The sequence below is a fragment of the Balaenoptera ricei genome, chromosome 2 (genome assembly GCF_028023285.1).
Source record: "Balaenoptera ricei isolate mBalRic1 chromosome 2, mBalRic1.hap2, whole genome shotgun sequence".
In the NCBI taxonomy this organism is placed as follows: domain Eukaryota; kingdom Metazoa; phylum Chordata; class Mammalia; order Artiodactyla; family Balaenopteridae; genus Balaenoptera; species Balaenoptera ricei.
In genome coordinates, this window is record NC_082640.1 from 160,830,659 (window position 1) to 160,847,175 (window position 16,517).

Below are 16,517 nucleotides of genomic sequence, written 5' to 3' on the forward strand. Positions count from 1 at the left end.
TAAGCAGCATTTAGCAACACTAAATTCTTTCAAATTTCCAACACGATTCAGCAATGGCAGAGCACAGCACAGAAGTAGTTTAAGAAGGCTTATAGAAGTACTGAAAACTAGACATGGAAAATTTCCAGGCACTGGTATGATAATGGATAGATGCTCTCCTGCTTCTATCAGCATTTACGACATTAACTCAACATAGGCAATACGTCATACTTGACTAGGGGGGTGGGAATTGGGGGGTTGCGGGGGTGGGCGGGGGGAGAAAGCTGGAGAAAGAGAGGGAGGAAGGGAGGGGAATGAGAAGGAAAGACCAGTTGCTGCCCTAACAATACTGCTGCGGGGGTGAAGCCAGATCAAATGTTTTTTTTCATACTGTTCCAAAGTTATTTACGGTAAAAACCTCCAGCGTGACCCTTTCAGGCACAAACAAAGCCTTGTTCTTTCTTAACAACTAGTCCCTTGATTTCCCACACGTTGTGTTGAACAATGAGGTTGGGGGCACAGGATAAAGCAGATGACATCAATCTCCCTCAAGTCGGAGGCTTGTTTCGGAGCCCAAATTCTGGTCTGTGGCCAGCTGGCTGATTTCACAGAGGGCTCTACTGTCCAGGATGCCAGGCTGCGTATGCATTTGGGGGCCATGGCTCAAGATCAACCACCAGTTAGCAATTCACACAAGAAACAACACAGAAGTCACTGCACCTCACTAGATTACCTTTATAAATCTGTTCCCTTTTCCTAGAAACTAGGCTCAGTCTTCAGAAGTCATCATAAAGATATGGTATAGCAATTTCAAATTCTAAGCAGCCCCCTTCTCTAGACCAGTTGAAAAGAGAGAAGGCTGGGGACAACTGTTGAACAAGAGAAATTTAAATGAAGTAACAGAGGCAGGTTCAGTCGTTTGCCAGTGGCCAGGGGGGTGGGCTGTGCCATGGGCTCCAGTTCCCTCCCCCTTTCCCTCTAAGGATCCATAAGGAGCCTGTCTATGCATGGCCCTACGGCCAGCAGATGGCTCAGTCTGGCCTCAACACCCTGCCCCAGAGAGTCCTCCGGAAGGAGCCTGTCACCCCATCTGCACTTGTCCTCATGAGCTGCTCCAATGCCCAGCCCACAGTGCCCCTGTCCAGAAGGTGGTGGAGAACAGCAGTGGGACCCCCAGCTTCTCAATCTGTTCCTTCCCAGTTGACGACTTTGAGATTGGGCGTCTTTTGGGCAAAGGCAAGTTTGGAAATGTGTACTGGGCTTGGGAGAAGAAAAGCCATTTCATCGTGGCACTCCAAGTCCTCTTCAAGTCTCAGATAGAGAAGGAGGGTGTGGAGCACCAGCTGCGCAGGGAGACTGAAACCCAGGCCCATCTGCAGCATCCCAACATCTTGCATCTCTACAGCTACTTCTATGACCGGCAAAGGATCTACTTGATTCTGGAGTATGCCCTCCCAGTGGGAGCTCTATAAGAACCTGCAGAAAAGCCGCACTTCTGACGAGAAGCGAACAGCCACGATCATGGAGGAGCTGGCAGATGCTCTGATATACTGCCACGGGAAGAAGGTGATTCACAGAGATGTAAAGCCAGAGAATCTGCTCTTGGGGCTCCAGGGAGAGCCGAAGATTGCCGACTTCGGCTGGTCTGTGCACGCCCCCTCCCTGAGGAGGAAGACGATGTGTGGCACTCTGGACTACATGCCCCCAGAGATGATTGAGGGGCGCACGCACAACGAGAAGGTGGATCTGTGGTGCATCAGAGTGCTCTGCTAGGAGCTGCTGGTGGGAAACGCCCCCCTTCAAGAGTGCTTCCCAAAACAAGACGCAACGGTGCATCGTCAAGGTGGACCTGAGGTTCCCCCCTTCCATGCCCGCAGGAGCCCAGGAGCTCATCTCCAAGCTGCTCAAGCATAACCTCTCAGAACGCCTACCGCTGGCCCAGGTCTCAGCCCACCCTTGGGTTCGGGCCCACTCTCGGAGGGTGCTGTTTCCCTCTGCCCTTCAGTCTGTCCCCTGAATTGTCCCTGTCATTTTCTCAGTTGTGTCTGTATGTCTGCATACGTGTAGTTAGGAGGAGGGGATCCTGGCCTGTTCCCACATCTATCTTCTACCTCCTCTTTATTTAATAAACACTGAAACAGAGAGGAACCAAGATGGCGGAATAGAAGGACGTGCTCTCACTCCCTCTTGCGAGAACACCAGAATCACAACTAGCTGCTGGACAATCATTGACAGGAAGACACTGGAACTCACCAAAAAAGATACCCCACATCCAAAAACAAAGAAGAAGCCACAATGAGACGGTAGGAGGAGCACAATCAGAGTAAAATCAAATCCCATAACTGTAGGTGGGTGACTCACAAACTGGAGAACACTTATACCACAGAAGTCCACCCAGCGGAGTGAAGGTCGTGAGCCCCACATCAGGCTTCCCAACCTGGGGGTCCGGCAACAGGAGAAGGAATTCATAGAGAATCAGACTTTGAAGCCTAGTGCGAATTGATTGCAGGACTTCAACAGGACTGGGGGAAACAGAGACCCCACTCTTGGAGGGCGCACACAAAATAGTGTGTGCATCGGGACCCAGGGGAAGGAGCAGTGACCCTAGGGGAGACTGAACCAGACCTACCTGCTAGTGTTGGAAGGTCTCCTGCAGAGGCGGGGGGTGGCTCTGTTTCACCGTGGGGACAAGGACACTGGCAGCAGAAGTTCTGGGAAGTACTCCTTGGCGTGAGGCCCCCCCCCCCAGTCTGTCATTAGCCCCACCAAAGAGCCCAGGTAGGCTCCAGTGTTGGGTTGCCTCAGGCAAAACAACCAACAGGGAGGGAACCCAGCCCCACCCATCAACAGTCAAGTGGATTAAAGTTTTACTGAGCTCTGACCGCCACAGCAACAGTCAGCTCTACCCACCATCAGAGCCTCCCATCAAGCCTCTAAGATAGCCTCAACCACCAGAGGGCAGACAGGAGAAGCAAGAAAAACTACAATCCTGCAGCCTGTGGAACAAAAACCACATTCACAGAAAGATAGACAAGATGAAAAGGCAGAGGGCTATATAACAGATGAAGGAACAAGATAAAACTCCAGAAAAACAACTAAATGAAGTGGAGATAGGCAACCTTCCACAAAAAGGATTCATAATAATGATAGTGAAGATGATCCAGGACCTCGGAATAAGAATGGAGGCAAAGATCGAGAAGATGCAAGAAATGTTTAACAAAGACCTAGAAGAATTAAAGAACAAACAAACAGAGATGAACAATACAATAACTGAAATGAAAACTACACTAGAAGGAATCAATAGCAGAATAACTGAGGCAGAAGAACGGATAAGTGACCTGGAAGACAGAATGGTGGACTTCACTGCTGCGGAACAGACTAAAGAAAAAAGAATGAAAAGAAATGAAGACAGCCTAGGAGACCTCTGGGACAACATTAAACGCAACAACATTCGCATTATAGGGGTCCCAGAAGGAGAAGAGAGAGAGAAAGGACCAGAGAAAATATTTGAAGAGATTATAGTCGAAAACTTCCCTAACATGGGAAAGGAAATAGCCACCCAAGTCCAGGAAGCACAGAGAGTGCCATACAGGATAAACCCAAGGAGAAACATGCCAAGACGCATAGTAATCAAATTGGCAAATATTAAAGACAAAGAAAAATTATTGAAAGCAGCAAGAGAAAAAAGACAAATAACATACAAGGGAACTCCCATAAGGTTAACAGCTGATTTCTCAGCAAACTCTACAAGCCAGAAGGGAGTGGCATGATATACTTAAAATGATGAAAGGGAAGAACCTACAACCAAGATTACTCTACCCCCCAAGGATCTCATTTAGATTTGATGGAGAAATCAAAAGCTTTACAGACAAGCAAAAGCTAAGAGAATTCAGCACCACCAAATCAGCTCTACAACAAATGCTAAAGGAACTTCTCTAAGTGGGAAACACAAGAGAAGAAAAGGACCTACAAAAACAAACCCCAAACAATTAAGAAAATGGTCATAGGAACATACATATCAATAATTACCTTAAATGTGAATGGATTAAATGCTCCAACCAAAAGACACAGGCTTGCTGAATGGATACAAAAATAAGACCCATATATATGCTGTCTACAAGAGACCCACTTCAGACCTAGGGACACATACAGACAGAAAGTGAGGGGATGGAAAAAGATATTCCATGCAAATTAAAATCAAAAGAAAGCTGGAGTAGCTATACTCATATCAGATAAAATAGACTTTAAAATAAAGAATGCTACAAGAGACAAGGAACAACACTACATAATGATCAAGGGATCAATCCAAAAAGAAGATATAACAATTATAAATATACATGCACCCAACATAGGAGCACCTCAATACATAAGGCAACTGCTAACAGCTATAAAAGAGGAAATTGACAGTAACACAGTCATAGTGGGGGACTTTAACAGCTCACTTACACCAATGGACAGATCATCCAAAATGAAAATAAACAAGGAAACAGAAGCTTTAAATGACACAATAGACCAGATAGATTTAATTGATATTTATAGGACATTCCATCCAAAAACAGCAGATTACACTTTCTTCTCAAGTGCGCACAGAACATTCTCCAGGATAGATCACATCTTGGGTCACAAATCAAGCCCCAGTAAATTTAAGAAAATTGAAATCATATCAAGCATCTAGTCTGACCACAACGCTATGAGATTAGAAATGAATTACAGGGAGAAAAACGTAAAAAACACAAACACATGGAGGCTAAACAATACGTTGCTAAATAACCAACAGATCACTGAAGAAATCAAAGAGGAAATCAAAAAATACCTAGAGACAAATGACAATGAAAACACGACGATCCAAAACCTATGGGATGCAGCAAAAGCAGTTCTAAGAGGGAAGTTTATAGCTATACAAGCCTATCTAAAATAACAAGAAAAATCTCAAGTAAACAATCTAACCTTATATCTAAAGGATCTAGAGAAAGAAGAACAAACAAAACCCAAAGTTAGCAGAAGGAAAGAAATCATAAAGATCAGAGCGGAAATAAATGAAATAGAAACAAAGAAAACAATAGCAAAGACCAATAAAACTAAAAGCTGGTTCTTCGAGAAGATAAACAAAATTGATAAGCCATTAGCCAGACTCATCAAGAAAAAGAGGGAGAGGACTCAAATTAATAAAATTAGAAATGAAAAAGGAGAAGTTACAACAGACACTGCAAAAATACAAAGCATCCTAAGAGACTACTACAAGCAACTCTATGCCAATAAAATGGACAACCTGGAAGAAATGGACAAATTCTTAGAAAGGTATAACCTTCCAAGACTGAACCAGGAAGAAATAGAAAATATGAACAGACCAATCACAAGTAATGAAATTGAAACTGTGATTAAAAACCTTCCAACAAACAAAAGTCCAGGACCAGATGGCTTCACAGGTGAATTCTATCAAACATTTAGAGAAGAGCTAACACCCATCCTTCTCAAACTCTTCCAAAAAATTGCAGAGGAAGGAACACTCCCAAACTCATTCTACAAGGCCACCATCACCCTGATACCAAAACCAGACAAACATACTACAAAAAAAGAAAATTACAGACCAATACCACTGATGAATATAGATGCAAAAATCCTCAACAAAATACTAGCAAACAGAATCCAACAACACATTAAAAGGATCATACACCATGATCAAGTGGGATTTATCCCAGGGATGCAAGGATTCTTCAATATACGCAATATACGCAAATCAATGTGATACACCATACTAACAAATTGAAGAATAAAAACCATATGATCATTTCAATAGATGCAGAAAAAGCTTTTGACAAATTTCAACACCCATTTATGATAAAAACTCTCCAGAAAGTGAGCATAAAGGGAACCTACCTCAACATAATAAAGGCCATATACGACAAACCCACAGCAAACATCATTCTCAACGGTGAAAAACTGAAAGCATTTCCTCTAAGATCAGGAACGAGACAAGGATGTCCACTCTCACCACTATTATTCAACATAGTTTTGGAAGTCTTAGCCATGGCAATCAGAGAAGAAAAAGAAATAAAAGGAATACAAATTGGAAAAGAAGAAGTAAAACTGTCACTGTTTGCAGATGACATGATACTATACATAGAGAATCCTAAAACTGCCACCAGAAAACTACTAGAGCTAATTAATGAATTTGGTAAAGTTGCAGGATACAAAATTAATGCACAGAAATCTCTTGCATTCCTATACACTAATGATGAAAAATCTGAAAGAGAAATTATGGAAACACTACCATTTACCATTGCAACAAAAAGAATAAAATACCTAGGAATAAACCTACCTAAGGAGACAAAAGACCTGTATGCAGAAAACTATAAGATACTGATGAAAGAAATTAAAGATGATACCAACAGATGGAGAGATATACCATGTTCTTGGATTGGAAGAATCAATATTGTGAAAATGACTATACTACCCAAAGCAATCTACAGATTCAATGCAATCCCTATCAAACTACCAATGGCATTTTTTACGGAACTAGAACAAATCATCTTAAAATTTGTATGGAGGCACAAAAGACCCCGAATAGCCAAAGCAGTCTTGAGGGGAAAAAACAGAGCTGGAGGAATCAGACTCCCTGACTTCAGACTATACTACAAAGCTACAGTAATCAAGACAATATGGTACTGGCACAAAAACAGAAACATAGATCAATGGAACAAGATAGAAAGCCCAGAGATAAACCCACACACCTATGGTCAACTAATCTATGACAAAGGAGGCAAAGATATACAATGGAGAAAAGACAGTCTCTTCAATAAGTGGTGCTGGGAAAACTGGACAGCTACATGTAAAACAATGAAATTAGAATACTCCCTAACACCATACACAAAAATAAACTCAAAATGGATTCGAGACCTAAATGTAAGACCGGACACTATAAAACTCTTAGAGGAAAACATAGGAAGAACACTCTTTGACATAAATCACAGCAAGATCTTTTTTGATCCACCTCTTAGAGTAATGGAAATAAAAACAAAAATAAACAAATGGGACCTAATGAAACTTCAAAGCTTTTGCACAGCAAAGGAAACCATAAACAAGACGAAAGACAACCCTCAGAATGGGAGAAAATATTTGCAAACGAATCAACGGACAAAGGATTAATCTTGAAAATATATAAACAGCTCATTCAGCTCAATATTAAAGAAACAAACAACCCAATCCAAAAACGGGCAGAAGACCTAAATAGACATTTCTCCAAAGAAGACATACAGATGTCCAAGAAGCACATGAAAAGATGCTCAACATCGCTAATTATTAGAGAAATGCAAATCAAAACTACAATGAGGTATCACCTCACACCACTTAGAATGGGCATCATCAGAAAATCTACAAGCAAATGCTGGAGAGGGTGTGGAGAAAAGGGAACCCTCTTGCACTGTTGGTGGGAATGTAAATTGATACAGCCACTATGGAGAACAATATGGAGGTTCCTTAAAAAACTAAAAATAGAATTACCATATGACCCAGCAATCCCACTACTGGGCATATACCCAGAGAAAACTGTAATTCAAAAAGACACATGCACCCGAATGTTCATTGCAGCACTATTTACAATAGCCAGGTCATGGAAGCAACCTAAATGCCCATCGACAAACGAATGGATAAAGAAGTTGTGGTACATATATACAATGGAATATTACACAGCTATAAACAGGAATGAAACTGAGTCATTTGTTGAGACGTGGATGGATCTAGAGACTGTCATACAGAGTGAAGTAAGTCAGAAAGAGAAAAACAAATATCGTATATTAACGCATGTATGTGGAACCTAGAAAAATGGTACAGATGAACCAGTTTGCAGGGCAGAAGTTGAGACACAGATGTAGAGAACAAACGTATGGACACCAAGGGAGGAAAACCGCGGTGGGGTGGGGATGGTGGTGTGCTTAATTGGGCGATTGGGATTGACATGTATACACTGATGTGTATAAAACTGATGACTGATTTAAAAAAAAAAAAAGCTGAAGCTTTTTGTACTAAATAAATAAATAAATAAATAAGTAACACATTGTTTAACTTTTATGGAGAAGGAAACACAGAGTCAGGTTTTAATTTAAAGCTAGAAAGCTGTATATAATACAAAAATAAACTAGATTTTAATATTATTAAATTTTAATGTACCAATTAGCCTTCTGTACTAAACCATCTATTTATTGACCTGTTTCTAACCCACTGGACAACAGTCACATCAAACGTAAATTTGAAAGAGACATATTTTTCCCAACAGAAAAAGATCAGCCCTCAGTACAGACAACAGTAATCATGAGCTGAAGTGTAACTGTTCCAAATAAAATCAATTAAAGCTATAACATAGGGACTTCCCTGGTGGCGCAGTGGTTAAGAATTCGCCTGCCAATGCAGGGGACACGGGTTCAATCCCTGGTCTGGGAAGATCCCACATGCCACAGAACAACTAAGCCCGTGTACCACAACTACTGAGCCTGTGCTCTAGAGCCCACGAGCCACAACTACTGAGCCCGCGTGCCACAACTACTGAAGCCCATGTACCTAGAGGCCGTGCTCCACAACAAGAGAAGCTACCACAATGAGAAGCCCGCTCGCCGCTACTAAAGAAAGCCCGCGTGCAGCAACAAAGACCCAATGCAGCCAAAAATAAGTAAATAAATAAATAAATTTATATTAAAAAAAAAAAGCTATAGCATACACACACACACACACACACACACTCTTTTCATACAGCTTTTAGTGGGAAAAAATGTTATAAGCCAATGGTTTCCCAACTGCCAAGATGCTTCTTGGTAATTTTTATGCTTAAATTGTGATAAGCCTACGACTCAAGGCTGAACTCTCCAAATGATCTTGTTTGGCTTTCTCATCTGTAAGCTAGTTGGGAAACACTGGGACCATAACTGAGTGTAATATCCAAATAAAAGATAATCTCATTTAGCAAAATGAATTATTAATAGCAACAGCACTCTTGAAGAATGACAATGAAAAAAACCCTTAGACCAATTAGATTATTTGGAAGAGGTTAAAAAAAGTATAAGTGATCTAATTTACCAGTAGGCTCTTCTTTCTTTCCAGTGATGATTATGACATCTCCTCACAATTGCTTTCTCTCTTTCTGTATTTCCAAAATATAAATCACCCTTAGGCAATAACTAACTCATCTCATCCCCTAAAATTAATTCATCCTCCAATTTTCACCATTAACAAGGATTCTAAATAATAAATGGTACTGGAACCTATTAAATTATTATGGTATCATCTAGTCTTTATGAAAATGTGGTTTTCAATTCACAGATTCTGAGTCCCTACAACGGGCTTTTATTATGGACCTGAAGTAATGAGAAAACTTCTATATTCACTATGAATGATGAGTTGGTACTTCCTGTTTCAATTCTGTGCAGCAGTCTTTAAATCTGAAACTATTTAGCCTGGTTTAGCCTCATTTTATGAAATGAGTAGGGAAGGGATAACCTCAATTGGAAATCTTAACACAAAACACATCCCAACATGGGCCTGAAGGAGAAATCTTTGCAAAAGAGTCCCATCCATCATTTCAATCCACTTCTCTCTCTATTCAGAAAGGCCTTCCGCTGGCCACTTAAATACTCTACCCCATTAATCACGCCTTACCACCTACTGCTTGATTTTTCATTATAGTACTTATCACTACCTGACATTGTATTTTTTTTAACTTGTATTTTGTCTTTGTTCTCCACTAGAGCTCAAGGACCTTGTCTGCAATTCATTCCTATAACCCCAGGTATGTCTGGCATATACTAAGTATTAAATAAATATTTATTGAATGAATGGGAGAAACACAAAAACTCAGAATTCCTCTCATTAAAATATTCTTTATCTGGTCACTGCAATGACATAGGGCGGGGGAGTCAGATAAGCAATTCAATTTTCATTCACTAGACAGGAAAGAAAAGTACCAACATCTATGGCCCACCACAATGGGCCCTGAACAATTAAAGAAACCATCTCCATTAGCCCTTCTAACAATTCTATGAAGTCTATCATCCCTATCTTACATATAAGAGACCCAAAGAGAAAGGTTAAGTAATTCCCCTAAGACCATACACCCTTTAAATGGTGGAGCTGATGGGATCTGAACCCAAATCTGTCTGACTCCAGGTCCAGGCTCAATAAGACTAAGATATTTAACTCAGTTGTACAACAATGCCTACATAGTATCCTAAACCGAAGACACAAAGATGAATAAAACAACAAGGAGTTCACAAAGTAAGCCGTGTCAAACAGGATGTAATGGACGCATACAAGAGGGGTATACAGGCAAAGACTGGTCCAGGTTAAGAGAACACTGCGTTCAAAGAACTGCAAGGTATTCAGAACAGCTAGAGTCAGGAGTAGGAGGAGAGAGGTGAAGAGGAAGGAAGAGGTAACGATCAGAGATGAGGCTAGGACAGTGCCAATTCATTTGTTCATTCATTCCTTAAGTTGAAGTCCTACTATGTACCAGGCACTGTATTAGACACAGGCATTTCAATGATGATTGAGACACAGCCTCTGCTCAAGGAGCTTAAAGTCTACCTGAGGAGATGGGTAAACACAAGACTACAACACAGAGCGATACATGATAACACTGATGTATTCATTGGACATTAAGGTGCTCCTTGACAGGAAGATGATGAACGAGACAGGTCTATCAAGGCACTACATTCACAAAGATCCTTCTAAGAGAGACTGCCTCAATTAGAGCAATAACTAAATGCCAAGCCCAGTTGGCCAAGTTTTGCACTTCAGAAAGCATCCAGTTCTCCAAACCTCAATCCAAACCACGGCTGCTTAAACCAGGGGTGGATATATGACCAAAGAGAAGATAATCAACAGGCTGTTCAGAGACTTAGATATAAAAAAAGAGCTGAACCAATCAGATCCTTGCACTCTGGAGTCACACCTCAGAAGCTGAAATGATGCATAGAGAGAATCCTTGAGGCAGAGTCTGGGTCACGAGTGGTCAAAATTTAAGACAAAGCAGAACTAAGTGGGCAGAGGCTATGAAAAATGTTGCAAACTGTGCTAAGGAGTGGGATCAAACCACAGATAGGTTCTGTGGCCTGCACAATATATTAAACTGTTAAAAATGACACCCAACTTATGGTCTCTAAAATACCATTTCTCACAAAAAGGAACCACAACTTCTTGGAGGAATAGCTGCATCCAGGTCAGGGGTTTGACATACAAAAGATGAGCCTAGGGCACCTAGTTGTTCCACACAACAGGGCAGCTATCAAAGTCTAATAGGATTGTGTCAAAAGGATACAGGAGCCAAAGAGACAAGTGAGCATAGAGAACGAATGCAACTGACTAAAACAATGACTCCAAAAATCGAAATAAACAACAATAAAAAATGATCTCAGTATAATACTTAAAACAACAACAACAACCTTCTTCAGACTACACTGGAAATGACAAGGGCAACTTCCTTACTCTGAAAACTGTCAATAAGAAGGAATAAACTCTGCACTTACCCTGACTTTCCTTCCTGAATTATAAATTTTAGGGTAACCAAATGGCCTCAAGTGATGAATTCTTTAATAATTCCAGCTAATAAATATGAAAGGAACAACAATTAGAAAATCATCATTTCACAACCTTAATGAAACAATTAATTTACATAAGTCATCAATGGCTTCCTAAGTGAAAGATTAATTGGAAGTTTTACATTGGAGGCTCCGGGCTGTTACCACCTTGGTAGGCAGGATAATGTCCCCACCCCCCAAGAGATGTCCATAACCTAATTTCCAGAACCTGTGAATATGTTATCCTACGTGGCAAAAGGGGTTTTGCAGATGTGGATTAAATTAAGGGTCCTTATAAGGGAAAGAGGGAAGCAGTAGAGTCAGAGGAGATGAGATGATGGAAGCTGAGGAGGGAGACAGGTTTGGGTGGGAGAAAGGAAGAGAGAGAAAGTTTTGGAGATACTATGCTGCTGGCTTTCAAGACGGAAGAAGGGGTCACCAGCCAAAGAATGCAGGTGGTCTCTAGAAGTTGGAAAAGGCAAGTAAATGGATTCTCCCCTAGAATCTTCAGAAGGAACACAGTCTTGCGGACACCTTGATTTTAGGACTTTTGACCTCTAGAACTGTAAGACAAATGTGTGTTGTGAGCCACTAAGTTCATGGTAATTTGTTATAGCAGCAGTTGGACACTAATACACCCAACTGAACCCACTGATCTATCTTAGCAGCACTAAGGGGCACAAAAAGTACTGTGTGCTCTGCCATGATGCCACATGAGGTACACAAAACCACCCTTAAAGTAACCTCACCAAAAGATAAACCTGAATCTAGTTACATCTTTACAGCTGATTCCTTTTACAAGAAATATGGGGGAAAGAACTCGTTAAGTGACACCTCAAGGAAGCAGAGACAAATCCAAAATGTAGGACGTGATTTACGGATCTCTGACTCCAACAATACAATTTCAAGCATATAAAAAAGGCGGGGGCAGGGAGGGAGAGTGGACTGCTATAGATTAAAGAGACTTGAGTGATACAACAAATTAATTTTAAATAGATATTTTTGAGACAAGTGGAGAAATTTGAATATGAATTGGGTATTATTAGATAGCATTATGGAATTATTGTTAACTTTGCGAGGTATGATTATAGCCGCATAACATTGTGATTAAGTTCATAATTTTTAAGAGATTCATCCTGAAGTATGAAGGACTGAAATACCATGATATCTAGGATTTACTTTAAAACAGTTCAGCATAAAATGAGAAGGGAGAAACAGTTAAGATGAAACAAGTGTGACAAGATCCTGATAACTGTTGAATCTGGGTAATGTGTACATAGTGGACTGACTGTACTCTTCTCTATAAAACTGAAAATAAACAAATGCCAAAACTGATTTGAATTAGTTGGTGACATTTTAAAATCAGGAGCTTTCACATGAAAATCTGGATTTCTGACTTCATTTGAAAAATCAGATGTGGCAACAGGCCCACATCAAGAGATGAGTACTGGCTACTCCATACTGACAGTTTCCACTACTCCCAATTATCTCCCATTTAACATCACTGCTGTTTTTCTTACAGCTGGCCCAATTCCTTCATTTACATTACCTACTTGGTGTTTAGGTTAAGGACCCCAGGAGTAGTCCGATTAAGCTGGCTAGTAGCAAGAGAACAGAGCAGACATGGGGAGAGCAACTGTGTGATGGTAAAATGCTAGTGTGTAGATGCACAGACTCCTGCTGTCGAGGTCCCTTCAGCAGCCTTGGATAGAGATGTAATTCCCATAAGACTATGCTACACTATATGCTTCCTGTATTCAGTGCTTACTAGAAGCAAGGCAGTATGCTTGACATTCTGGAAAATACAAACATGAAAATAATTCCTGCCCTCAGGATACTAACAGTCTAATGAGGAAGACAAGCTATAAATATAAGTAATTACAATATAAGATGAAAATAAGTGAGTTTAGGGTACTGTTCAGGGTGGTTCATATGTAAAATGCAAAGTGGGGAGTGACAAAGCATATAAAGCTTCAGGAACAGGTCATGAAGAATGCTACAGAGTATGCTGGGAAATTTACACTTTACCAGATGAAGAATAGTGAGCCATGGGAGGGTTTTAAAACCTAAGTACAAATCAGAGGGGGCAACACTAAAGATGAGAGTAAACTCTCATTGCTCAAATTCTCTCACTCTATGCACTACACATCCTTTGAAGAGCCAGAAGCACGACCCCCAAAATGTTGTATCTAAGCATATAAAATTATGCCATCATCTCTTTCTTGGCCAAAGGAGTTTGGTACCTGACGAGAATAACAAAAGGCTGGCTCATTGTGCAACAGCACTGAAAATAGTTTATATCTCTCAAATAAAGTTTATATAAACTGCATCTGTTACCACTACTGGGTTCCAATACCTTAAAAATAAATTATGGTCTCCTTATACCTGAAGCTCTATTAAAATGTAAAAATGTTTCTTCCTGTTTAGTTCAAGACCCATTCTGTTAAAAACAAAAACCACATGCTTATAGTGAATGAATAAAATTACCTAAAATACAATCGAATCTTGACAGATATCAAATTATATTAACGTTTCAAAGATCAGGCCCGGTCATCCTAAATGTAATATGGGACCAAACGGCACTATAGTAGTAGTTGTCACCATCCAAGAGTATCACCGAAATTTACTGAAAACTTGGCTAAGTCCAGACTCTGGGGTACCAGAAAGGAAAGGACTAGAGACTGAAACCGTCTTGTGACCAATAATCGACTTTAATCAATCACAGGAATTACAAATAAAAAACAAGAAGAGAATAAGATTGCAGCACTTTTCTGTCACCTTACTTAACTCCCACACTAAAAATCAGTTCCAGCTCTGACACCAGTATGTTCTACTACCTCTCTGAGGCTCAGTTTCCTCATGTGTATAATGAGGCTAACAGTACCTACTTCGTAGGGTAGTGTACGAACTAAATGGTAATACATGTACAGTAGCACAGGACCTGACACACAGCTGATGCTCAAGAAATAACAGCTTTTTGTTATTCACAGTAAGCTTCAGTGCTTCCGTCGTTTTCCTGCAGGTATCGATGTGTCTTAAGATGCCGGTCCCTACACATAATCAGCATCCAAAGACTTCTCTGGAGACCCTAGTTACAGTTCAAGGTACCTAAGACCAAAACAAGTATAGGACCGCGACAAGGACCCAAAGTCAAGGCCGTCGCCGCTCAGCTGTCACCACATCCGCCAAGGCCGGGAGGCCCTTCAATGGGTTCCCGGCTTTGGCGCCCAGCCCCGCCCCGCGACAGCCAACGAGCGGGGTGAGGGGGCGGTCTCGACGGCTCGCCCTTCGCGCTCCGGGAGGCCAGGCCGCCCTCCAGGCCTCCGCCCGCCGGACTCTCGGATCCTCAGCTACCTCGCCGACGCCTTCGGTCTTCTCTCCCCGCCCCACCCAGTACCTCACCTTAAGATGGGTGCGTAGGCCGCCGGCGCCCCCAGACTGGTCGGTGATCTCGTACGCGCCCGTCACCAGCAGGTCCTTGTGGATCTCTTCGCGGAGGCACTTGCGGGAGTTAACGGGCAGATGGAAGGAGATGGCGAGGACCGAGGTGGGGCCAAGCAGGAGTAAAAGCAGCAACGCTAACGGGCAAGGGCCACGCTGGGCCTGTGGGCCAGAGAAACCAGACATCGTGCCGGAGACTGTTCACCTCCCTGGGCCTCTATCGCGCCGGAACCGGGAGGGATCACGTAGCTCACCTCTGACCTTCCAATGCCGCCGGCGCCATTTTGGAGGCTGGCAAAGAGATGAAAAATGTATAGTGAATTTTTTTAAAGGGAAGAAGGCATATGATACCACGTAATGCCTTCAAATTAAAGTGGTTAAATGAGGTTTTCTAGAAGCTTCCGGAAAAAGTTTCATTTTTGTTAAGCTCTGTGACCGCTCAGTCGACCATAGCAAGTACGGGCAGCCCAGGAAGCAATTCTCCTTGAACATCCGGAAGTAGCGCCCGCGAGTTTTAAGGTCGGTGATACCATAGCAACCAAGCCCCAATAGGAAACAGCCACAAAGCCCATCGCTGGGTCCGCCCACCAACCTCCCAGGCGCGCCGGACGTGCGGCAGAGGCGGAGGGTGCGCTGTCCCAGCGCCTTGGTGAATTGGGACATTGAGCACTTGAGAGGAAGACTTCGAGTGGCTGAGAAAAGATTCTTATTTGGCTATTAGGCGAGCGGGGGCCAGAACCTCAGAGAAGGGGTAGAGATCACCTGGTGAATGTGAGCTGGAGGTGTCCAGTTCATGCTCCTGAGCCGGGTATTTGGGCTGGAATAACTGATTTCTGAATGTGCATCTTAGTTAGCAAACATTGAGCACCTACTCTGCTAGGTACTATTCAAGCTAAATTTGGATTCTGTATTTAAATTGAATAAAACCTTGTTTTAGCCCACTGTGGGAGATGAACCTAATGCAGTTTACCAGATAAGCGTTATACAGGGGAAGCAAGTATTGGTGTGTTTTAAATGTTTAAATTACTTTAGGGATCAAATTGGCTAGTCTGTAGTAGGAAAATTTACATGGTAATCATTCATGCTTTCATTTAACACATATTTACTGACTACCTACTGTGTGCCAGACACTATAGCATGCATGCATACCGACATGTTTATTGATTTAACAAACCATTATGGGGATGCTATCAAATATTCAGGGCTGAAGAAAATAGGAAGATGAAAAAGGAGTACTCCACAGCCTATGTTTAGAATTATCTACTTCGATTCATGTTTATTGAGCATCTACAGAAATACCCAGAAGATGGACTGTCTGCTCTTAGTAAATTAAATAATTGTTCTGTATTTATAACTTCTTTCAGTCTTTTCCTGGAACTGAAGTCCCACAAACAAAACAAGAACGAACATAAAGGAGCTGTAAAGCATTTTAAAATTTGACAAATGTCATATAATAATTACTCTATGAGGTGTCTACTTAGGAACATTTAGTTTGATTATTTTATCCCTGATCTAAGATATGATTGCTCATCTACT

At 41.6% G+C, this 16,517-nt stretch overlaps 1 protein-coding gene and 1 pseudogene across 1 annotated transcript in view; one reads left to right on the forward strand and one right to left on the reverse strand.

Annotated features, from left to right (window-relative positions):
- Positions 1-15,389, reverse strand: part of TMED10 (transmembrane p24 trafficking protein 10) — a 49,816-nt gene extending 34,427 nt beyond the window's left edge. Inside the window, exon 1 of the mRNA XM_059914695.1 lies at positions 14,943-15,389. Within this exon, the coding sequence (XP_059770678.1) occupies positions 14,943-15,167 (225 nt within the window). The 5' untranslated portion in view covers positions 15,168-15,389. The remainder of the gene's footprint in view (positions 1-14,942) is intronic.
- On the forward strand, positions 114-1,996 carry LOC132360843 (aurora kinase B-like; annotated as a pseudogene).
- Positions 15,390-16,517: the final 1,128 nt, after the last annotated feature.